This window comes from Haliotis rubra, unplaced genomic scaffold, assembly GCF_003918875.1.
Source record: "Haliotis rubra isolate DU_JTF1 unplaced genomic scaffold, ASM391887v1 Scf554, whole genome shotgun sequence".
In the NCBI taxonomy this organism is placed as follows: domain Eukaryota; kingdom Metazoa; phylum Mollusca; class Gastropoda; order Lepetellida; family Haliotidae; genus Haliotis; species Haliotis rubra.
The window spans coordinates 186,697-211,735 of NW_025767251.1; the positions used below are offsets into that span (position 1 = coordinate 186,697).

Here is a 25,039-nt window from a genome sequence, read left to right on the forward strand (position 1 = left end):
CATTCCTAATTGCTCATAAGATGTGGAATTAGGAATTCCCACAGGATTAAGAGAATGAATTGGGTTTTCGTCCCTTTCTAAGAACATTCCATCTATATAAAGTGACAATAGTCTTCGGCATGAGTACGTTTTCCCTAACTCACCGGTCAAAATACAGCATGCACTTAAAAGTTGGACTGCGCATGAAAAACGGAGAAACAAATAAATCAAATCTTATTTAAACGTTAAATTTTATTTCGTCCGGGAGTTTACTTGCCCACCCAAGTCAAAACATTGATTACACAACAGTCTCGTTTCATGTTGCCTGGATCCCGTCCTATTGCGCAACTTAGTACAATAACTAGTCAAGTTTTTGGGACCAATTCATTTAACTGGATACATAATTATTATTCAGTATTCTTTGATACATCTAAGCACCTGTATATTGCAATACTACGCTCCTTTTAATCCTTGCAAACACGTCGTGCAGCGTGCTCTGTCGTACAGCGAGCTCTGACAAACAGGAACCTGGAAATTGTGGAAATCTCAAAACGAGGCTCTCCCATAGTTGTTTATGATGTCTATTTTCACTTTCACACGAGAAAATTCGGATCGGCTGAAAAGTAGGTCATTGTCTGAATACGTTAATGAGACTCATGTTTCGGTTTGCTGGGGGCGGTAGGGTAGCCTAGTGGTTAAAGCGTTCGCTCGTCACGCCCAAGACCCGGATTCGATTCCCCATATGGGTACAATGTGTGAAGCCCACCGCGATATTGCTGCGATATTGCTGAAATATTGCTAAAAGCGGCGTAAAACTAAACTCACTCACTCACTAATGGGGATTGTCGTTTCACCATAGCGTACCATGGATTCAATACTATAAACTGACTTGTGAAACTGAGAGTCTGCACGTACCTGAAAGGAATTATACGTCATCTCTATATAGAGATGTGTCAGGTCGAATTTATTTTTGAATCTGATGGGGAAAGCCACATGAAATGCGATGAACAGAACTCCAAATAAGGGAATTAGAACCAACACGAACTTGGCCAATCGTCTGGAATAGAATCAAAAACATTTCATTGAAAGCGTGTAAATATTTAAGCCCTTAAATACACAATGCAAAGTTTTCAAATGTAACATATGTTATATTTGGGATTGAACTTCAGATTGTTGGGTTGAGTCCCATCCGGGATTCGAACCCGGAATTTAAGCCGTTGTTAGCACACTTGCTGCTTCATCACGTCACCATGAACCGAATCCGGAAGAGAGAAACCAGTGGTGGGTGGAACGTGGTCGTGGCTTGCAGAGGTCATTAATCACGCGAAGCTAAGCAGTTTGGTTGTGCTAGCTGGTGACCTTATTTGGCAGCAGGTCCCAAGGCGAGTACTCTAACCTTGACTGCAGGTTAATGGGCTTCAGTTGTGACACAAACTGAATTATATGTGCATATTACATCGACCTACAAATGTCTCTGTTCACTCAGCAGTGAACGGGTAACCGGTAGGGTGAGATGTTACTGTGATTGTCACCTCCAATTTTGAAATAATCAGTACTTAGTTTATATGAAACCAGAAACATGTTTAAGATGGCCTGATATTCAAGAGAGCTGGTATTCATATACCGGATAACACCTTGCCTCCTCACCTGTATTTAGTACGCCCCATGTGTCGTGCCGATGCTCGGACCCTCGTACACAGTACTCGTAATATATCCAAAAAAGAATATGAAGTTTATCTACAACAGAAAATGTATTACACTGAATAGCGTAGTTAAATGATGCTGGCTGGAATATTGCTGAAAGTGGCGTAAAACTGAAGTCACTCACTCACTGACAGTGCCATAACCACATGCATGGGCGGATCCAGGAATTTTGAAAGGAGGGGGCTCAAGGGGTTCGAACCCCCTGAACCCCACATTGGCTCCGCCAACGCAAAACAAAATCTTCAATGTGATCTAAAGTCATTTTCAAAGGGGTGGGGGGTGTTTGAACCCCCCTGAACCCCCCCTCTGGATCATGCACGTACTAAGCGGTGTTATACACCATGGTCACTCACTCATTCACTCTGTCAGATTGGTATGATTTGGGTTTGTTTTGTTTGTATTGCGCCGCACTCAGCAATATGCCAATGTGGCGGTTTGTAGATAATCAATTCTTGACCAGCCATTCGGATGCTGATATCAACCAAGTCAGCGGGCCTGACCACGCGATCCAGTTTGTCGCCTCTGTACGACACGCATGGGTTACTGATGACCAATTCTAACCGGGAGTTTCTAGTGTCCCCCGCCGAGATATTGCTGGAATATTGCTAAAAGCGGCGTAAAACTAAACTCACTCACTCACTCACTAACCGGGAGTATAACGCAACTTGCTTGAGCAATGTCGTTTCATATGAGGTTACCAAAAACACTTGGATGACTTGGGTTAAACGTTGTGTTCAAGGGTATTGCTCTTATATTGGGACATGAATCCACGTGTGTGCTGCCTGAACCAGTTCAGACATGCCGGTTCTTTGTGCTAGACCATTGATATTGTCAGACTGGGGTAGTCTAGTGGTTAAAGCGTTTGCTCGTTGAAGACCCGGGTTCGATGCCCCACATGGGTAGTATTCGTGAATAGAATCAACAAAATACACCCACATCCATCAAAAGTCTCGATTGTAAAAATCTGATTATTTCATGTGTATGTATTTGATTTTTCACCAGCTGAGCGTGAGTGAATCATCATTATGCTATTTTGGCCATTGGTTCATCCATACCATGCCGAGGACGATTGAACAGCCACGGCATTTTGAGTTGGGAATCGAACTCACAAACGAACAGCCCCATAACCTGACCACACCATCGCATCAACTGATGAACATAAGTGAGTACAATGGACATAGCTTTGCTACATTTCTTAGAATTGTTTTTAGTGAGTGAGTTTTACGCCTCTTTCAGCAATATTCCAGCAATATCACGGTGGAGGTCGCCAGAAATGGCCTTCACACATTGTACCCATGTGAGGAATGGAACCCGGGTCTTTAGGCGTGACGAGCGAACGCTTTAACCACAAGGCTACCCCACCGCCCAAAGAAATGTTTCGAAGCAGAGACCCGAGGGTGTATTTTGTCCCACATTTCCTGCCCAATTAACCAGGACAGGTAATTAAACAGAAGGCAATGTGTTTCTGTTAAACAGGTCACAAAACCTTTTTTTTTCACATTTTTTGTACGAACGTTCCAGAATGAACGAATCTTCCATTTGTTGTGTCGTGTCTGCTTCACCTGTACAGTGTACGCATCGGGCGAAACACTATTACACGTTAGAGGGCAAATCATTCCACCCTCAACGCCGGAAACCCGTGAAGATCCGGATTAGAATTGATCTTCAGCAACCCATTCTTGTCGTAAAAGGCGACTAATAGGATCGGGTAGTCAGGCTTGCTGACGGGGTTGACACATCGATGCTCATGCTGTTGATCACTGGATTGTCTGGTTCCAGACACGATTATTTGCAGACCACCGCCATATAGGGTAAAAACTCACTCACTCCCATCAGTGCCAGAGTGATTGAGGAGATAAACGAGAGTTGTATCCATAAATGCTTTAACAATGTCATTGGTGCCAAAGCGTTTACCACAAGCCATAAAACAAATCCCTTCTGTCGAGTTAACTCCATATACTCAGTTACATCCCTGAGATGTACCAGAACACTATGACCCTGGGCGCTGATTGAACTGTATCGCTGTCAGCGCCTGATTTCATCAAAGTGCCAAAGTTTTCGGAATTTCTTAGGGCAAGGAATTGACAAGCAGTTGTGACAGAATAGCTGTTCAACCATGGCATTAAAATGACCTCACTCATTTACTTACCACGGCTGTAGCCAGCAGAGGTCCGTGTATCATCCAGAACAATTCTTTCCTTTTAGTCACGGTCCAGCAGCTGCAGAACAACAGAGACATGTGACCCTCAGTAAACAGAGAACCTGGTTATAGCGAACTCCAATCACCTCAATAATCCGTTCCTTGAACATCAATCTACGATTGTAGCGAACTCAACAGGACAACTAATTTTAGCTTGTTACAACGTTCCATGCATTTCGACTAAAATTACAACAAGTGTCCAGGACCCCGCTAAACATTCGATACATCCGTCCGTTCGTCATAAGCGGGTTCGTTTTATACATAGTTTACTGTACAATGTAGTCCGGTAATTCCGCGCACCTAAGCACATCGATCGCAACACGGCAACTAACGTCTCTATTTGTTTGTGGTTTACGTGACTAAACATGCTTAACATGACGACTATAAGATTCTAACGTTGCATTATGCCATACGGTTGACCCTACCGGCGTTCTGACGACATTCGTCACGCCGAAGACCCGGGTTCGAATCCCCACATGGGTACAATGTGTGAAGCCCATTTCTGGTGTCCCCCGCCGTGATGTTACTGGAATATTGCTTAAAGCGGCGTAAAACCAAACTCAGTCAGTCAGTCAATCTGACGACATCGCTTGCTGTCCGGTAATTCTGCGCAGCAACTGATGCGCACAACATCCAGCTGGAGATCCGAACGATGGGAGCGTATTAGGGCCAGATTATTTTCAAAAATCACTTCATCAATGTAAGGAAGGGTACGTGCTTCATATTAAATCCAATTATGATTAATGAAGAAAAAGGTTTAAAAGTCTGAAGAAAACGATTTTCATAAAACTGTCAATTTATCTGTCAATTACTGTTGTTCACTTACATTGAGTGATTAAAAGCCAGTCCATTGTAGAAATGTCCCGATTTCAAGCGTAAACGTGGTAGCAGACGATTTTACCTTCGATACGGAAGTACGCTATTACGCAGAATTACTGGTCGTGCGGAATTGCCGGACTCGTTTGTATATTCATGAACACAAACGTTCTTCATGAATGACATCAGGCAAAGCAGTTTTAACCTTTACTGCCATGCCATCTTTAACCCAGTGAGTTTTTGTAGTTTGTTCAAGTTCAAGTCTGTTAGTGAATAAACTAAAACGTAACAAGAAGAGTGTTATTTACTGGTATGTATTTCATACGAACATAATACTTGTGTTCTGAACCTTCAGTATGCAGTATTTCAGCGACTGGGTAACGCTTATGTAACGATTGCAATTTTAAAGGCACTATATCACACCACACTTCTCTACAAATAAATAATTCATCTCTTCAATAATACTTACTATCAGCCCTCTGGAAAGCTATCATATAATTCATTCCCTCGAAAATTACGCATTTAGATTACTGTTAAATAGTTTAAATGAATTAATGCAACGTAACATTATTGTCGAAAACGGGTGAGATTGTGTCTTAAAGGTCAAACCCAAAGCCTTGCACCTCATATTATTTCCATTGCATCGTGACTTGTGCTGTTTAATCCGTACCATTTTACAATTCCGTATCTAGTTGTCTGTACATCGAATAAGACCAAACAATAGAGATACATGCTAGTATATGCAGAAAACATTTTCGGTATAATGATAGGAAGGGGAACTCGAATTCTCTGTAATAATTTCATCGTAGCACTATTTTCATAATTTACAGCCTATTTCGGATGATCAACGTTAGTTGTATCTGATTCTATGTGATAGTTTTAGCCCGAAGTTAAAAGCATATGACTTAAATGTTTTCATAAATCTATAATTTTAAGTAATCTTCAAATTTAATTGACTTCTTAGTAATTAATTAAATAATATCTCTTCATATAAGTATATATTGTTTTCCACGTGAATTTTTCTCCTGATTTAAAACTACTAGCAATGTACGTCCGGAAAACGCGATGTCCGGGTAATCGAGGTTTGGACTAAGAGGGTTTTCTGTGTACTTACAAATGGTTGTCCAGAGCATATTTGACGACGACCCAGGGTATAAGGAATGTGAAAGGCAAGACTGAAACGTGAAAGGAACTAATCAGTCATTCGCTGAAAAGGAGATATTTCACAAAGAAAACATGAAGCGCACATGACATTCTACTTTTAGCACTGTTATACTTTCCGTAAAATTTATTTCTTAATCTCTTCTAAATCTACGGAGATGATACTTGTCCTCTTGTAAGATGAGACAATCTGATCTACGTAGATGTTTTAATTTATTGAAACAGGAAAATGACATTTATCAATCACTAGCTGAACATGAAACAAATCAAAGGATAAAAATATCAGCAGATTTGAAATCATGGGGACAGCGAAGGGTGACAAAGGCAAGATACTCATGCTTGCCACTTGCTTTCCACTTGCCTGACAACAGTATACGAATCTATACGGTGTTTTGAAAGGGTGTATGGGACTGCAAGACCCTTGTAAATTCTGCGCCACAGGAAATACGGAATTTACAAGGGTCTTACAGTCCCCCACACCCTTTCAAAACACCATGTAACTAATAATATGTCTAGCGGTATTACACTTGTGTAATATTGCCGTAAAAATATTATACTACAGTATCATCCACGGGCGAGTAATAAAACTCGGGTTCACCATGGATAGTGAGTATTTCTGGCAACCTTCGATACCAGTCTTAGATGGACGTCCTGTGGCACGAAAAGGTCACGTTTTTAAAATAGGTTTAATCTGGCCTTCAGCCACCCAGGAACCGAGGCTTCGTTGTTGACTATGGTGTCTAATCTTTTGTGGAAATAGTCAGCCTTCATGTCAACTCCAGTTATTGGTTGAGACACACTAGAAGATTATGCTGCTGTAACCTTTGTAACTGTGTCCAGACTGTCGGCTTAGATTAAACTTATATATAAGACAACACGAATATCTTCCCCGGCGAAGCCATCTAGGGTGAATTCAACTCACAGTATGATGTACTGATATGTACTGTGTTTGTTATTGCTGATAACTGACGTTGTAACATTGACGTAACGTATCTGACGTGGTTACATTGACGTAACGTAGCTGACGTTGTTACCTTGACGTAACGTATCTGACGTGGTTGCATTGACGTAACGTAGCTGAATTGATACCTTGACGTAACGTAGCTGACGTTACATTGACGTAACGTCTCTGACGTGGTTACATTGACGTAACGTAGCTGAATTGATATATTGACGTAACGTAGCTGACGTGGTTGCATTGACGTAACGTATCTGACGTTGTTGCATTGACGTAATGTACGTGATGTTGTTACATTGACATAACGTAGCTGAAGTGGTTACATTGACGTTACGTAGCTGACGTTGTTACATTTACGTAACATATTTGACGTGGTTGCATTGACGTAACGTAGCTGACGTTACATTGACGAAACGTAGCTGACGTGGTTGCATTGACGTAACGTAGCTGACGTTACATTGACGTAACGTATCTGACGTGGTTGCATGGACGTAACGTAGCTGAATTGATACAATGACGTAACGTATCTGAAGTGGTTACATTGACGTAACGTAGCTGACGTTGTTACATTGACGAAACGTATCTGACGTGGTTGCATAGACGTAACGTAGCTGAATTGATACATTGACGTAACGTAGCTGACGTGGTTGCATTGACGTAACGTACCTGACGTTGTTACATTGACGTAACGTATCTGACGTGGTTGCATGGACGTAACGTAGCTGAATTGATACATTGACGTAACGTATCTGAAGTGGTTACATTGACGTAACGTAGCTGACGTTGTTACATTGACGTAACGTAGCTGACGTGGTTGCATAGACGTAACGTAGCTGAATTGATACATTGACGTAACGTAGCTGACGTGGTTGCATTGACGTAACGTACCTGACGTTGTTACATTGACGTAACGTATCTGACGTAGTTGCATTGACGTAATATCTCTTGTATTATTGCGTTGTTACATTTTTTGTTAACGCTGACGCCAGATCGACTTGTGACATTAATTTGTTTTGTTGACAATTGCGTTGTGACATTAATTTGTGTTGTTGACAATTGCGTTGTGACATTAATTTGATTTGACTCCTGCGTTGTGACATTGCTGTAATATAGTAGACTATTGCTCTATAACTGTAACTTTAAACATATTTTTAGAAAGGTGCTCTAACCCTACGATTATGGAGCTGTTTTCTTCTTCTGAGGTGTACTGCTCATTTCTACGTTGTGACAAAGCTGGAATGTTGCTGACTATAATGGAGTAACGTAATAGTCAGCAACTGTGACATGTTTGTTATAATTGGACGTGTAAATCGCCTGCAATACCATACTAAGTGACATTATGGTACTCACGCCATCCAAGGAATATGTAGGGCTTGACACCTCTCCTCTCCGTGGATAGAGTCCTGTAGATGAGGTTGTGGAGATACAGACCCTCCATGAAGATCCATAGCTGACTCACACAGATGGAATACATGAAGATCGTTACAATAAGGCGGCACTCCCAATGCTGAAACAGACATACATGAAGATCATTATAAGAAGCCGGCTCTCCCAATGCTGAAACAGACGTGCAGGAAGATAGTTACAAGAAGGTTGCCCTCCAAATGGTGAAACAGACGTACAGGAAGATAGTTACAAGAAGGTGGCACTCCCAATGCTGAAACAGACGTTCATGATGATCATACAAAGACGATGGCACTCCCAATGCTGAAACAGACGTTCATGATGATCATACAAAGACGATGGCACTCCCAATGCTGAAACAGACGTTCATGATGATCATACAAAGACGATGGCACTCCCAATGCTGAAACGGACGTTCATGATGATCATACAAAGACGATGGCACTCCCAATGCTGAAACAGACGTACACGAGGATCACCCCAATGCTGAAACGGACGTTCATAAGGAACATACAAAGACGATGGCACTTCCAATGCTGAAACAGACGTACACGAGGATCACCCCAATGCTGAAACAGACGTTCATAAGGAACATACAAAGACGATGGCACTCCCAATGCTGAAACAAACGTACATGAGGATCATATAAAGAAGTTGTCTCTCCCATTACTGGAATTGACAGAGATGAGGATTAAAAAAAGAACACGGCACTGCAAATGCTGAAACAGACGTACATGAGGCTCGTAACAAGATGGCGGCACTCCAAATACTGCAATAAACGTACATGAGATCGTTACAAGAAGACGGCGCTTCCAGTGCTCAAACACACGTTCCTGAAGATCACACACACCTACTGATCGTACAAGAAGACATTACTGGGACAATCATGAAGACGTCACAGGAGAACATCACTTCCAATGGTGATACAGGCTTATCCCTACTGATCGTACAAGAAGACATTACTGGGACAATCAGGAAGACGTCACAAGAGAACATCACTTCAAATGGTGATACAGGCTTATCCCTACTGATCGTACAAGAAGACATTACTGGGACAATCAGGAAGACGTCACAAGAGAACATCACTTCAAATGGTGATACAGGTTTATCCCTACTGATCGTACAAGAAGACATTACTGGAACAGTCATGAAGACGTTACAAGAGAACATCACTTCAAATGGTGATACAGGCTAATCCCCACTGATCGTACAAGAAGATATTACTGGAACAGTCATGAAGACGTCACAAGAGAACATCACTTCAAATGGTGATACAGGCTTATCCCTACTGATCGTACAAGAAGATATTACTGGAACAGTCATGAAGACGTCACAAGAGAACATCACTTCAAATGGTGATACAGGCTTATCCCTACTGATCGTACAAGAAGACATTACTGGAACAGTCATGAAGACGTCACAAGAGAACATCACTTCAAATGGTGATACAGGCTTATCCCTACTGATCGTACAAGAAGACAATACTGGGACAGTCATGACGACGTCACAAGAGAACATCACTTCAAATGGTGATACAGGCTTATCCCTACTGATCGTACAAGAAGATATTACTGGAACAGTCATGAAGACGTCACAAGAGAACATCACTTCAAATGGTGATACAGGCTTATCCCTACTGATCGTACAAGAAGACATTACTGGAACAGTCATGAAGACGTCACAAGAGAACATCACTTCAAATGGTGATACAGGCTTATCCCTACTGATCGTACAAGAAGACAATACTGGGACAGTCATGACGACGTCACAAGAGAACATCACTTCAAATGGTGATACAGGCTTATCCCTACTGATCGTACAAGAAGACAATACTGGGACAGTCATGACGACGTCACAAGAGAACATCACTTCAAATGGTGATACAGGCTTATCCCTACTGATCGTACAAGAAGACAATACTGGGACAGTCATGACGACGTCACAAGAGAACATCACTTCAAATGGTGATACAGGCTTACCCGGAGCTAATCACATTACAATCGATGAGTGAATAAAACTTTACGCCGCATTTAACAAACTTTCCTGCAATATCACGTCGGTGGACACCAAAAATGGACTTCACAATTGTACCAATTTTGGACTCGAACCTGGGTCTTCGGCGTTACATGATAACGCTGTAACCACTAGGCTATCCCACAGCCCTTCCGAATAAGGGAAAATTCAGTGTGTATGTATGAAGTAACACACTAAAACAAGCGACCATATTGCTGATACGTGTGTTGATGGCGTTAAGCCCGTGGCGTTGTAGAAATATTGAATACGAGAGCAGCAAGATTAATATTTCTGGAAAATGCTTGCCTTGTAAATAACACTTTGTCTTTCAAACGGCATCATATATTTTTCAAAAGTCATAGAAACAATGGTAAGGAATTTTGACATACGCAGACTGAAAACATTGCAATTCATTTGTCTGGAATTGATGCCACAATCACGTTAGCTTGTGTCTAGACTTGTCGTGAATTCCTTAGTAATATCACATCGCTTCTATGGATTCATTTGGGGAGATAATTGTCTGGCGCTTCGTGGGATTGTAATACACTCGAAGAGGATGTTATGGAAGATACGAGATGTTTGTGTGCAGATTAAGAAGATGAGTCTACGAGTCTGTTGTTTGAAGTACATTTTGTATGTTCCCTAAAAAATGAATTATTACGACAGGCGACACAAGTGAGTGAGTGAGTGAGTAGGTGAGTGAGTGAATGGATAAGTGGGTTAGTGAGTGAATGGATGAGTGGGTGAGTGGTGAGTGAGTGAGTGAGAGTGGTGGACGGTTGAGTGGGTGACTATGTGGTGGACGATTGAGTGAGTGAGTTTTGAGTTGACGGTTGAGTGAGTGAGAGAGTGTGTTTTGTGTGGACGCTTGAGTGAGTGAATGAGTTTGTGGTGGAATGAGTGAGTGAGTTTTGAGTGAACAGTGAGTTAGTGAGGTGAGATGAAATTGGGTTTAACGTCGTGCTTGAGAAAAGTTCGCTCATATGACGACGTGCATGCGTGTGTATGTGTATGTGCGCCTGCTTGTACTAGCCCAGACGTAAGCTGGTTTTATAGTACTAGCCCACTGAGATACCATGCCGCAGTGAAGCATGAATAACCCACTCAGACACGTTTTACTGACACCAAGCCGACCAGTCCTTGTTGTACCCATTAATGCCGAGCGCCAGGCAAGGACCAACAAGTACCATATTTTAACGTCTTTTGGTATGACGCGGTCGGGGATGTGAGTTAGTGAGTGAGTGGTGAACGATTGAGAGAGTGAATGAGTTTTGATTTGATGGTGAGTGAGTGAGTGAGTGAGTTTTGGGTAAGCGGTGGAGTGTGTAAGTGAGTTTTGGGTGAATGGTGGAGTGAGTGAGTGCGTTTTGGGTGGACGGTTGAGTGAGTGAGTGGGTGAGTTATGGGTAAATGGTACAGTGAGTGAGTTTCGGGTGAACAGTGGAGTGAGTGAGTGAGTGTGGTTTATCAACTGTATCACGGCATGTCTGCCTAATGTACAGCAAACCCGAAGACATGTTTCTTGTACGCTCAATCTATTAAGAATTGAGGCGCCATATCCATAAAGCCTGTGAGAAAGAATACACTTTAAATGATGAAACCAATTTGTTCACAACTTACATCCATAATTACATATAACTCGTGCAATATATATTCTTGAAAGCCATTACTCTATGTGCACATGCCGGGAGTATTACTCCGTGCTCAGCACTCAGGATCTGGTTTTGCAAACTCATAACGATATGTTTACAAGAACCATTACAACTCATTATACGTTCAGTTAAATAACTCGCTCGAGGGCGATAACATATCCATTTGCTTGAAACTCATGTCAAGTTTGCAAATGTATGAAGTTAATACTGCAAGCACAATGACACGTAATTCAACACATTTTAATTTATTTATCTAATTCAGATAGCTATATTTAATTTCTCGCCTGTGGGCGAAATATGTATATTGAGTCGTCATTCTATGTTGCTATTTCCCCCACACAAGTATTCCTTGTTGCTTCATCTTGTGGCTGGTTCCCAGCAGGCGACTGACGTAGCAGAAGCTCAAGGGTGTGTTCGAACAATACACTGAATTATGGAGTCTTATAGACTCTTTGGCTGCTCAACCTCGTGAGATACATTTATATATCACAGCGTACGTCATGGAGGCATCATTGAGACCAAAATAATAACAAAACAAACCCTGAAGGCGACCGAGACCAAAATAATAACAAACCAAACCCTACTCTTACCCCTAAAACGACAACTTGAGGGGTGGCTGTCCGCTCTATGTATGTTTGTCGTTAGATTACTTTAAAGATCGTGATGGTGTTGTAACCCGCCCGAGTTATTTTCAGATAATCATAATACTCAGCTGTTACAATTGTATCAAGCAATCACGTGATGAACCGTATCCGTGGGCACTCGCTCACACTCTCTCCTCTCTCCTATCTCACAGAGAGAGAGAGAGAGAGAGAGAGAGAGAGAGAGAGAGAGAGAGAGAGAGAGAGAGAGAGAGAGAGAGAGAGAGACAGAGAGAGTGAGTGCGCTTACGCGTGAGTGCCCACTGATAGGTTATAGGATAGGTTATAGGTTATTGCTCATCCCATGTGATAGAAAAGGGTGTACGTGTTACATGATACATGGGATGGTGTAGTCAACACATTATTATTGATTACAGAAAGAAAGGTAAGTTATACGGAATATAGAAAGCGAAATGTTAAATGTTAGCTTCGTAGATCCGACGGCGGATGCTTCTAGAAAGCGAGAGAGAGAGAGAGAGAGAGAGAGAGAGAGAGAGAGAGAGAGAGAGAGAGAGAGAGAGAGAGAGAGAGAGAGAGAGAGAGAGAGAGAGAGAGAGAGAGAGAGGTAGAGGTAGAGGGAGAGACAAAGAGTGTGAGATTTACAAGATACACGATAGCTATATATAGTTGTATAGGGGTTACACCAATATATTTTAATATAAACACGTAAAGACTGACAGACAGACAGACAGACGGACAGACTGATAGACAGACAAACAGACATTTCGTCACGTCTCCTCACGACCTACTGACAGGAGACCACTCCGATTCACTTTATAGCCTTTAAACTGGAAGTAGGCCACGAGTACTCTTAGATGTACGATAGTAAATCAGCAAAACTGTCAACCTATCTGTCTTCAAAGAACGATGACACGATTTGTTCATATATTACTTTCACGGAAATCCACAGTAAGACGTATAGGGGTTACATTAAATAATTTCAGTTCTGTTTGTCCTTCCTGTTCAGTGTGCCACACATAACCCGGGGAATAACTTGGGGCAACCGGTAACCCTATCCCATTTCTGAAACTCGTTCAACACCGATTTGTTCTTCTGATTAGATCCACTTGGTAATTAATGTTATGAAATGTAACGTGTCACACCAAAATGTCTGGACATCAGTTGCTGGTAAGCCGTGGGCATCGACGCTCTACAACAGATGATCGTTATCCCACGCAGCAAACAAATGTATTCATTATCCACAACGAAAGAGTAATTTCCGGTGCTGGCGATATTCAGTGATCTTGTGTCCAATCAGCTTACGGTAGTAATGGCTACATCGTCCTACCTGTATATACTGCATCCGATATTTAAGTGACATGATGCTTACATCAGATATTCAAAACCTTAATACAGAGAGACACGGACCCACGTCGTCGACACACAGTCAACCAGTCAACAATTATAAAATACCGATTCAAGTAACCAGTCGCATGCGCATTATGTCTGAGAGCGCACGTTAAACCTCCAAATCATCTTCGTTGTCATCATCATCATCATCATCATCATCATCAGTCTCAATTATCTACCGGAACAGATTTCAATAAGCTTGAAAGTGATAGTATGACTGAAAATATTGATAACGGATGAACGAAACCCAGTAAAGACACCGGGTGTTCACGACATAGATAAGCATGTCCTGTCTACCGGTGGGGCGGCGGGGTAGCCTAATGGTTAAAGCGTTGGCTCGTCACGCCGAAGACCAGGGTTCGAATCCCCACATGGGTACAATGTATGAAGCCAATTTCTGGTGTCCCCCGCCGTGATGTTGCTGCAATATTGCTAAAAGCGGCGTAAAACCAAACTCAGTCAGTCAGTCAGTCCTGTCTACCGGCATTCTGACCACCAGCCATCTTCACCGAATCATAGATACATCTACCTTAATGTTACAGGTAAACGTTCCACCTCAAATACCTACGGGCATATTTCGTGATAAGACCAATTCAATCTATTACAACAATCAACAAATGAAAATGAAAAATAAATGAATCAGAATCTAATGAAAACTGACTTAAGTGGATACGGTCTAGACTGCCTGTATGCTAGCCCTTGTCAGAAATAATGTTTCATAATTGTGTAACTGCGGAATGATCAAGAGATGTTGAGAGGCCTTTCGGCGCCATTGACATCAAGGAACTACATGTGAAGGTTTGTTTCCACTTCGAAGTACGTTGATCTCAGTTGACGTTATCGAACATAAAAGTGTCGTTTGATGTACGTGTTCAGATACGTCGACTTCTTCACTGAAGTGATGGTAGTCGGGCATGAAACTATGACCGCTTTCTTCTCCGATATTCCAACTTCCGCTTGTTGAAAGAAACTATCAAAGAAGCGTCAACCTACTCCGCCCTACCTGAAGCCAGTTCCGGTAACATCTTCCATTCGTTTTGATGTAACGTCAGTACCGGAATCTTGTATTGCTACTAATTAAATAGTTGAAGCCTTTTATCTTTATAATTTCATAGTACCTAAGGCACTTAACGCCCATTGATCGAAAGGACAGCATGAAATGACTTCTGGACGACCTTAGCCGATGCTACTGAAGAACGTAACATACTTTTTAAGAGGTCTTGACATCTGAAGTTTATGTTCGTGAGATTTTTATCAATGAATTGGTTTGGTTTGGCTGTTGTTTAACGCCACACTCAGCAATATTCCAGCTATTAGGCGGCGGTCTGTAAAGAATTGAGTCTGGACCAGACCATCCAGTGATCAACAGCATCAGCATTGATCTACCCAATTGGGATACGATAACATGTGTCAACCAAGTCAGCCAGCCTGACCACCCGATCCCGTCAGTCGCCTCTCACGACAAACATGGGTTACTGAAGATCAATTCAAACCCTGACCTTATCAATGAACACGTTGGAATTAAATATTACACTTCAGACAAAAATACATTGTTGATATGTTTGCTGTATTCAAGTTGCCATCTAATCCTTCCTGGTACCCATTCAATGTCGAGTATACATTCATGTTCCTAACAAAGTCAGTTGACAAAAAACCCATAGTTGATATTATGTTTTTGAAGTAAATAATTAGGCTCTGTTTTTTAATGAACTTATTAACTAGAATTGCCACTGTATTCAAATTACCATTTAATCCTGCCGGGTACCCGTTCAATGCCGAGTATACATTCATGTTCCTAACAACGTCAGTAGCTGAAGGAGACAGCACGCCACACGTGTAAACCCTGTGGGTGAGGACAAAAACCCTAAATACCCAAGGAGTCAAGCTGCGGAACGCGGTCACCCCTCGAAATACTCTCTGTGGCCTTCGTACCACTGACAAATATCAATGGAAGCCCACAGAACGGTGACTATTCGGCTTCGTTAAAAACCCAGCAGCTTTTTGAACATTATCTTAAACACATACAAAAATGAACCGATGTGAAATGAGAACCGCATATAACATGCTGATAACAGTGACAAGTTGTCTCCTGAATCTCGGCCCATCCGTACATTGGACAAGGACACTTCAAGTGGGGTCTCATCCCGCCATCTTAACGGACGTGTATTGAATCAAAACTAGTCATACTCATTACACGTGTACACACAAATAAAATTATATGGATTTTCATTTATCTGACAATCAACAAACAACTACCCTGACCCACACATATGCATATTGTTATCAGAGCTTCGGCTAAGCTGCAGCTGTGACATCATAGTGGGGAGACGTACGCCACTTTCGTTCTTTACGTTGCATTAATCAACACAACATTGAAGTAATTTTCAGATTTACTCGTTTTACAGAATTCACAAAATGAGATAGCCTCAAGTGGATGAAGTAGTTCAACAAATGAAAGTACCAAGTGTCAGTTCGTCCCATTTCAGAGCGCAAATAGCAGTATAGCGCTAAGAAAGCCAATCTTGGCACAGCGATCGAGACTTGGAGAAAACTGGAAAGGGAGCCAACATGATGTTACTGTCATTTTAAGACATCCGTCAAGTATAGAAAAAGACAAACTTAAAGGAAAAACGAAAAAACGTATTGTAATACTACATTCATTGTTAAAATATATTCCATGAATTACATCCATCCTACAACAATTACAAAGGTCAATGCAAGACATTCAGTTTCCATGCCAATTCAATTTACATATTTAGCACATATTCGGTTTACTATTATGCACATATTCAGTTTATGGTCTTGTATGTGCCACATTCCAAATGAAATATATCTTTTTCCACTAAACATGGCTTATCATGCAATGTCAACTCATAAATTAACGAACGTTTGTGCAAAACAACATCTTGTTTGTTGCATAGAGCGACGTTTCGGTGGAAAATGCTTATTAGCTCTTTTTAGATTTCAGAATACGAGGGAGTTTTTAACGTGTTTTCGTTACCAATATAACTTTTTGATTATTTTCTTCAATATGCTTGGTTGAAAATGTTTTATAAGCGATGTAATCCTGGGTTTATATTTTACTCTATACATCCTTCAACAAGCTGGTGTCTTTGTCAAAACTCCTCCCTCCTCACTATGACGATAAGACAACACATCAACACAATACTTCACAGAGCAGGAAGTGTACTGACCGACCCCTCTTCTATAAACTCCAATGTGCCGTCTTCCTTCTCTCTCACATCCTTCTCAAGGCCGACCTCGCGGACAAACAGCGCCCCCTTCATGAATGAAATCGAGGCTCGTAGAATGAAGGCAAAGAATAGATTGATATGGAGCGTGTTGCTCTTGGAGTTGAGCCGCCTGCAAAATATAGACGAGAATATCTTAGTAGTGAAACAGAAATGTCAGGGTATACCTTTATAAAGTGCCGAGTAAAAGAACGTACATACCAAAGCCTAATGCTTCTATTTCTGTATCATAGTTTTCCAGCGACAATTTTCGCTGCTTCGATTATTTACTCGTTGCTTCGAGTATTTTCTTGTTACTTCACGTTTCTGTCAAAAATTTCAAGTGTTGACTTGTTCCTACGAGTATTTTCTCGTTACGTCAATTATCTTTTCGTTACTTCGATTCATATCTCGTTGATTCGAGAATTTTCTCGTTCCTTCAAACTTTTGAAAGAAAGTAAACGAATATATACTCGAAAGTTCAAATGTAAAAAAAAATGAAACAACGACAAAATATATGAAGTAACGAAAACATCTTTGAAGTTACGAAAATATACTCGAAGCAACGAAAAAAGAGTTGAAGCAACGAAAACCTATTCGAATCAACAAGAACTTTCGCTAAAAATAATATGTTGTGCTACAAAAGTACCGACATTAAGCTTCGTTCATGCATCTATATGTGATGGTGGTTAAACATACAGCTAATGAGAAACGTGTATTCGATGCTGATGGATTTAAACGGGTATTATTGTGGTGTTTCGGACCTAAATCTTTGCTGTGTTTCAGCGTATGTTTTAAATAAAGCTACGTTTGGTTGACAATGTTTCGTTTTCTTTAACGCCGCACTCAACACGATTATAACTATATGATGGCCATCTGTAAATACTGGAGTCTGGTCCAGACACTCTCATGAGAAGAATGGGATGCTAAAACTCAATTCTAACCCTGATCTTCACAGGAAGTAACGTTTTGATAACTCGTGTTTGCGGTTGGTCACTTCCAACTGCATACTGTGTTTTGTCCGGTAGTGTCCGTCATATTTCATGATCAGTTTTCACCGTAACCTCGACGGCGACATTGCTGCTGAATGAGTACAACCATTGCACATATTCTAATAAAATATAAATAAATAATATTGACCAGGACACGGTTGACTTATTTGAGTGGCATTTTAGAAGTTGGAAGTCAGACAGAACAAGTAAGTATATGGATAACAACCGTGTCCTGTAGAACAAGTATATATGGATGACAACTTCTTTTATTCTAGAGCACGACGTTTCGATACAGGTTCTTGTATCGTTTTCAAGTAAGAATGTACGTAAGTTCTAAAAAGTTGTCATCCATATACTTACTTGTTCTACAGGACACGGTTGTATTAAACTTTAATGAAGTATTAACGTGTCATTAACTAATGTATCATTGAATTCTGTTGTACCAACGTTTTAATGACGTCGTGGTGTTATTAGCACGTCATTAACTTAATGAAGGTTCTGTTGTATCATAAGAGCGTCCAAATGATTAAAATCAACAGAATATAACAATAAAATATAATAATAATTCCATTTTAAACTTAACCTATATTAAATTGATGCTACCCTATACACAATGTTGATGTGGACACGCTTTGTGAGTATTGGGCCCCAACCAGGGATATGTGAACATGTGTTACCTGCAGCACAACATGATGACGACAGCGATGATGAGGGAGCCGAGGGAGATCCCGTACCCCACCCGGTACAGCAGCTCCAGTCTGTTGGCGCCCGGCTGGATAACAGAGGAGAACATGTGATTGTATTGCTACTCCTACTACTACTACTACTACCACTACTACTACTACTACTACTACTCCTACTACTACCACTACTACCACTACTACTACTGCTACTACTACCACTACTACTACTACTACTACGACTACCACTACTACTACTACTACTACTACTATCGCTAACAGTACCACCTCCACTACTACTACAACCACTACTACTACTACCTCTACTACCGATACCACCACGACTACTACTACTACTACTATCGCTAACAGTACCACCTCCACTACTACTACTACCACTACTACTACTACATCTACCACCACGACTACTACTACTACTACTACCTCTACTACCGATACCACCACGACTACTACTACCACTACTACTACTACTACTACTACTACTACCACTACTACTACCACTACTACTACTACTACTACTACTCCAATACACTACCACCACCACCACTGGTGTTGCTACTACTTATACATGGTTCATTCTGTGTTCATGAGGGCGCTTATTAGAGGCCCGGCACTTATTTCTTTACCCGCTGCTTTATTCCAGGGGTTTATTAGAGGAAATACGGTATTTGTATATGACCATATTTCCCACAAACCGTTGCCATAACAACGAATATTATTTACAAAACTACCATACAGAGTGTACCTCACCACACTTCCAACAACCAGCTACCATGGCAACCAATACCATATACAACCCTACTAGAGAGTATAAGGGTGCACCTTACCACACTTCCAACAACCAGCTACCATGACAACCAATACCATATACAACCCTACTAGAGAGTATAAGGGTGCACCTTCACCACACTTCCAACAACCAGCTACCATGACAACCAATACCATATACAACCCTACTAGAGAGTATAAGGGTGCACCTCACCACACTTCCAACAACCAGCTACCATGACAACCAATACCATATACAACCCTACTAGAGAGTATAAGGGTGAACCTTACCATACTTCCAACAACCAGCTACCATGACAACCAATACCATATAAAACCCTACTAGAGAGTATAAGGGTGCACCACACCACACTTCCAACAACCAGCTACCATGACAACCAATACCATATACAACCCTACTAGAGAGTATAAGGGTGCACCGCACCACACTTCCAACAACCAGCTACCATGACAACCAATACCATATACAACCCTACTAGAGAGTATAAGGGTGCACCACACCACACTTCCAACAACCAGCTACCATGACAACCAATACCATATACAACCCTACTAGAGAGTATAAGGGTGAACCGTACCATACTTCCAACAACCAGCTACCATGACAACCAATACCATAAACAACCCTACTAGAGAGTATAAGGGTGCACCTTACCATACTTCCAACAACCAGCTACCATGACAACCAATACCATATACAACCCTACTAGAGAGTATAAGGGTGCACCTCACCACACTTCCAACAACCAGCTACCATGACAACCAATACCATATACAACCCTACTCGAGAGTATAAGGGTGCACCTCATCTTACTGCCAACAACCAGCTACCATGACAACCAATACCATATACAACCCTACTAGAGAATATAAGGGTGCACCTTACCATACTTCCAACAACCAGCTACCATGACAACCAATACCATATACAACCCTACTAGAGAGTATAAGGGTGCACCTTACCATACTTCCAACAACCAGCTACCATGACAACCAATACCATATAAAACCCTACTAGAGAGTATAAGGGTGCACCACACCACACTTCCAACAACCAGCTACCATGACAACCAATACCATATACAACCCTACTAGAGAGTATAAGGGTGCACCTTACCATACTTCCCACAACCAATACTATCTACAATGCTGCCAGAGATTGAATACCTCGTGGTTCTCGAGGTTCAAGGTTGGACTGCACTGTGAGAAGTTGGTCCATGTCTTGTTGACGTCCGGATTAAACCACCATGTTCCGTTCTCAGTGCAGCTTCTCTCAGCATAGTCTGAAACCATAGACAGAAAAAGTTATATTTTTCTAACTTATAGATGATAATTATTTTTAAATAGTCCTTTTTAGTTTCAATTTCTTCCTTGAAAATACAATGAATACAGAACAAAATGTTTTCAAACGATTATTGAGTTTCTAGAGGCGTTTGTTGCTTTGGAACGAACTGGTGACGAGGTAAAAAAAATTCCTTTTTTTAAAAAGATATTTCAAGATAGTTAAAAAGTGAGGTTACTTCAATATCAACTATGCTGGTATTTTGTAAAGGGAACACGTCAAAGGTAGAGGTGGGGTGAAATGGGGTTTACCGTCGTACTTAAGAATATTTCGCTCATATGACGACGTGCATGCGTGTGTATGTGTGGCGGCTTGTACTAGCCCAGATTTAAGCTGGTTTTACTGTACTAGCTTACTGAGATGCCTTGCCTCAGTTAAGCATGAATACCCCACTCAGACACATTATACTGACTCCGAGCCGATCAGTCCTTGTAGTATCCATTAATGCCGAGCGCCAGGCAGGGACCAAGAAGTACCATATTTTAACGTATTTTGGTATGACGCGGGCGGGGATCGAACCTGCGACTTTCGCTCTCCGGGCGGACGCTCTAACCACTACAACACAGAGGCGGCCGTCAAAGCTAGAGGATAACTAGATTCTACACCGGGCGTAAGGCAAAATATCTGTTAATAGTAAAAAAATAAATGAATCGCTGAAAATCAGTGATGACGGCAGGTATTCGCAAAGAGGCGAGCATCTTCAGCACTCTCGGAAGCCCAATCGAAATATCCTTGATTCAGGTTGTGTCTATTTTAGCACTGCTATATGTTTTACATTTCCTGTATAAACTATTTGTATTCTTTGATGATGAATAAAAGAAATGCAACTTATTCTGTTTTTTATCGATTTATGAATAAAATATAGAACACCAATAATACACAATCTGGACTAAAAATAGCTGTATTTGTTTTATTGTGTTTACTAAAAATGCTGCGTGTGAGTTTTCATCGATATAATGTTTATGAAGTGTTTCTAAGGAGGAACACACTACCAATGTGAGCACCATGTATTCACAAAGACAATCAATATCATGCAGACAATTTGGACGGATTAAACCGATTATGGATATAACACAATTCATCGGAAGCTTGAGCAGTGGATGTAGGACAGCAAATATTTGTAATCCCTTAAACCACGGGAAAACACGAAGGAGCAATTGTATGAAGGTGTATGCATTTTGGTTTTAGTTTTTAAAGAGATGGATCAGACAGTCCAGTGATTTACATCATCACCATCGATCTAACGAATCGGGATACCATGATATGTGTCAATCAAGTCAGCGTGTCTGACCACACGATCCCATTAGTCGTCTCATATGACAAGCATGGGTTAGTGAAGGCCAATTCTAACCCACATCTTTAGGTTGGCGTCAATGAGGATGGCCGGTATACTTAAGTCTGCGGTCATTGGTTAAGCGGACTCTGCCGTCATGCAGAAGATTGGTGGTTCGCTCCCCGACCCCGACATTCCAAAATACGTGGGCGGCGGGGTGACCTAGTGGTTAACGCGTCGCTCGTCACGAAGAAGGCCCGGGTTCGATTCTCTACATGGGTACAATATGTGAAGCCCATTCTGGTGTCCCCCTTCGTGATGTTGCTGGAATATTGCTAAAGGCAGCGTAAAACTAAAGTCACTCACTCATTCCAAAATACCTTAAAAATGATTCGCCAAGGGAACAAAATCAGAACTGGTTGGCTAGGACTACAATACCTTGACTAAGCGGAATGTTCGTGAGGACTGTGTCTAAGTGGGGAAGCATGTTAAACAAGTATTTGTCTGAACCCAAACCCATCCCCCAACACCACAGCCTGACCCCAGCATGCACGTCGTTATTTAAGTGCAATAAGCTTATGCACCATATTAAGTTTGCATTTTACATCACTTCATCACCTATTGCTAAAACGGTCTTGTGAACCCCCTCCAAAAACCGCCACCTACATTTCTATACTACAAGTATGCTACAAGCTGACTGATGTAATGTAGAAAATCAGTGAAAATGTCATCTTATCACTGTTCATAGAACAATTGATTTGCTCATGTATTTCCTTAATGAACCCGGGTTAGGTCGTATGTTCATCAAGTAATTTCAGTGACATGTCCATCATTCCGGTTTCATAACCTGTTCTGCATCAATCTAACAACATCTGCAACTGCCCTTAAGCGTTAATCTCAGAGAAGCCACGATGTCGTGCCCCGAGAAGAGCGATCGAGGATTAGATTGATGGCCCCCTCTCAGCGAGGCCTCCATTGCAATGCCTCCTTCCTGTTTCACGACGAGTTAGACGGATGAACATCCTCAGATGTAAAAACTGATGACGTTGTAATTCACAAGGCTGAGGAAGGGGAAATTGGAGCAATCGTAGTCTTCATGTAGAAGTATGTTTACAAGGGTCATACAATCGAAAAACGTCTTTCCTTTGCGTAAAAAATGACTTATTTGTTTTGCAAGTTGTTTTTCTTTTTCTCGACTGAACTGAATTTGTGTGCTGTGATAAGATAAATTATATGTGAGATGAAGTCGAACTTGGAAGGGGAAAGAAGTGAATTGAATATTGTTGTGAGCTGTATGTATTTAGGAATTAATCCTGAAAACTAAATGGTTGCACTCTCGTTATCTCAGTGGCATGTTAGTGGCCGGTCTGTGTGAGTGAGTTTGGTTTTAAGCCGCTTTTAGAAATATTCCAGCAATATCACTGCAGGGAACACCAGAAATGGGCTTCACACATTGAACCCATGTGGAGAATTGAACCTGGGTCTTCGGCGTGACGAGCGAACGCGTTAACCACAAGACTACCCCACTCTCCGACAGACCAGTGACGAATCCCTTACACTCCTTTAATCACAGGTACATCCTGTACCCCTGTCAGAAACAGTGTCAGCCCACTACAGAGAAAGCCATTGACCAATATCGATAGGCTGGAAGATCTGATTTATCACATGACCTGGTAACGTCCTGATGTTATGTCATTTCTGCACACGACAAAAGCGCAAAGGTATTTAATCAGACTCTCACACAAAGAAACAAAACAATTACGATTATATTGTTCGATGATATAGGAGTAAAAATCAACGCTACAGTCGTGGACATCACTACTGACAGCATGAACTCATTTTGAGTGTCCTTGGACTTCGACATATCCAAAGTAAGTTAGTAAAGTGTAGGTACTTACGGTCAGGGTCGAAACCGCTGATGTAGTTGGGACATCGCTGGTGAACCGTCTGTCCTGCAGGGGCTTTGTCCCAGCAGAGGAGTCGGTCCCAAGCCGGAGGGCACCACTGGCCGCCATGTATGTCGAAGTCCCAATCTGATTTAATAAGACATATGCATCATGCAATAAACAGTCCTATGTGCTGCTTTCAGGGGTAGAGATAAGTATATTTACGTAAAATGTAGTGGACCCGAGTTAACTCGAAATTCTAGTGGCAACAAATCACGTGTCGAGTTATCTGAAGTTCGAGAATTTGTTTCAGATATTCGACAAATAGAGAATTGCAATTATCAGTACATGTTATCCAGAAAGAAGTTGAAGTTATAGAGCTTCAGAGTAGATGACGTCATTGAGAGTAACGATGGGTTTGTGTGTGCGTCAACAGTGTGATAATATACTACCCATCAAAAGTTTAGACTCATTTAAAGAACTCACTATATGTTGTGTATACATTTATGGTTACATCGAAGATGATTTTCTCTACAACTTGTGGGACCAACTGCAAACCTTATGCAGATGGGTTGCACGAGGATAAAGTTGACTGAAGTAAGTGGCTACATTTACACTTTTGATGGGTAGTATATAATCCCCCTTCCGTTCATTAGTCATTAGAAGATCGAAATATCTTTTCTTGGAGAAACTGTTATGCATTCTATCCAGTATGAATCTTTTCAATTACGAGGATCAAAGAGCAAAACAATATAAATAAAATAAATAAATAAAAAATCCCAGACAAACAACCTAGATTGGAGAAAGGACAAGATATTTATGTTAAAGGCTGTAGGATTCTCAAGGGCTGAAGAGATACTGGCCCATGTTGCTATTATCTTCTGATGACATAACTTGTTTAAGCAAGATAATCACAGGGTTCCATCTTGGCTTACGGTGTGGAAGCCA

The 25,039-nt window shown here is 41.3% G+C and overlaps 1 protein-coding gene across 1 annotated transcript in view; it reads right to left on the reverse strand.

Annotated features, from left to right (window-relative positions):
- LOC124253812 (parathyroid hormone/parathyroid hormone-related peptide receptor-like) overlaps positions 1 to 25,039 on the reverse strand; it is a 32,901-nt gene that overhangs the window by 2,846 nt on the left and 5,016 nt on the right. The window contains exons 3-12 of the mRNA XM_046687657.1: positions 24,104 to 24,238; positions 20,758 to 20,873; positions 18,778 to 18,872; positions 17,073 to 17,241; positions 8,169 to 8,325; positions 5,814 to 5,874; positions 3,833 to 3,902; positions 1,636 to 1,716; positions 1,376 to 1,413; positions 895 to 1,036 (exon numbers count right to left, since the gene is read on the reverse strand). Of these exons, the coding sequence (XP_046543613.1) occupies positions 895 to 1,036; positions 1,376 to 1,413; positions 1,636 to 1,716; positions 3,833 to 3,902; positions 5,814 to 5,874; positions 8,169 to 8,325; positions 17,073 to 17,241; positions 18,778 to 18,872; positions 20,758 to 20,873; positions 24,104 to 24,238 (1,064 nt within the window). The remainder of the gene's footprint in view (positions 1 to 894; positions 1,037 to 1,375; positions 1,414 to 1,635; positions 1,717 to 3,832; positions 3,903 to 5,813; positions 5,875 to 8,168; positions 8,326 to 17,072; positions 17,242 to 18,777; positions 18,873 to 20,757; positions 20,874 to 24,103; positions 24,239 to 25,039) is intronic.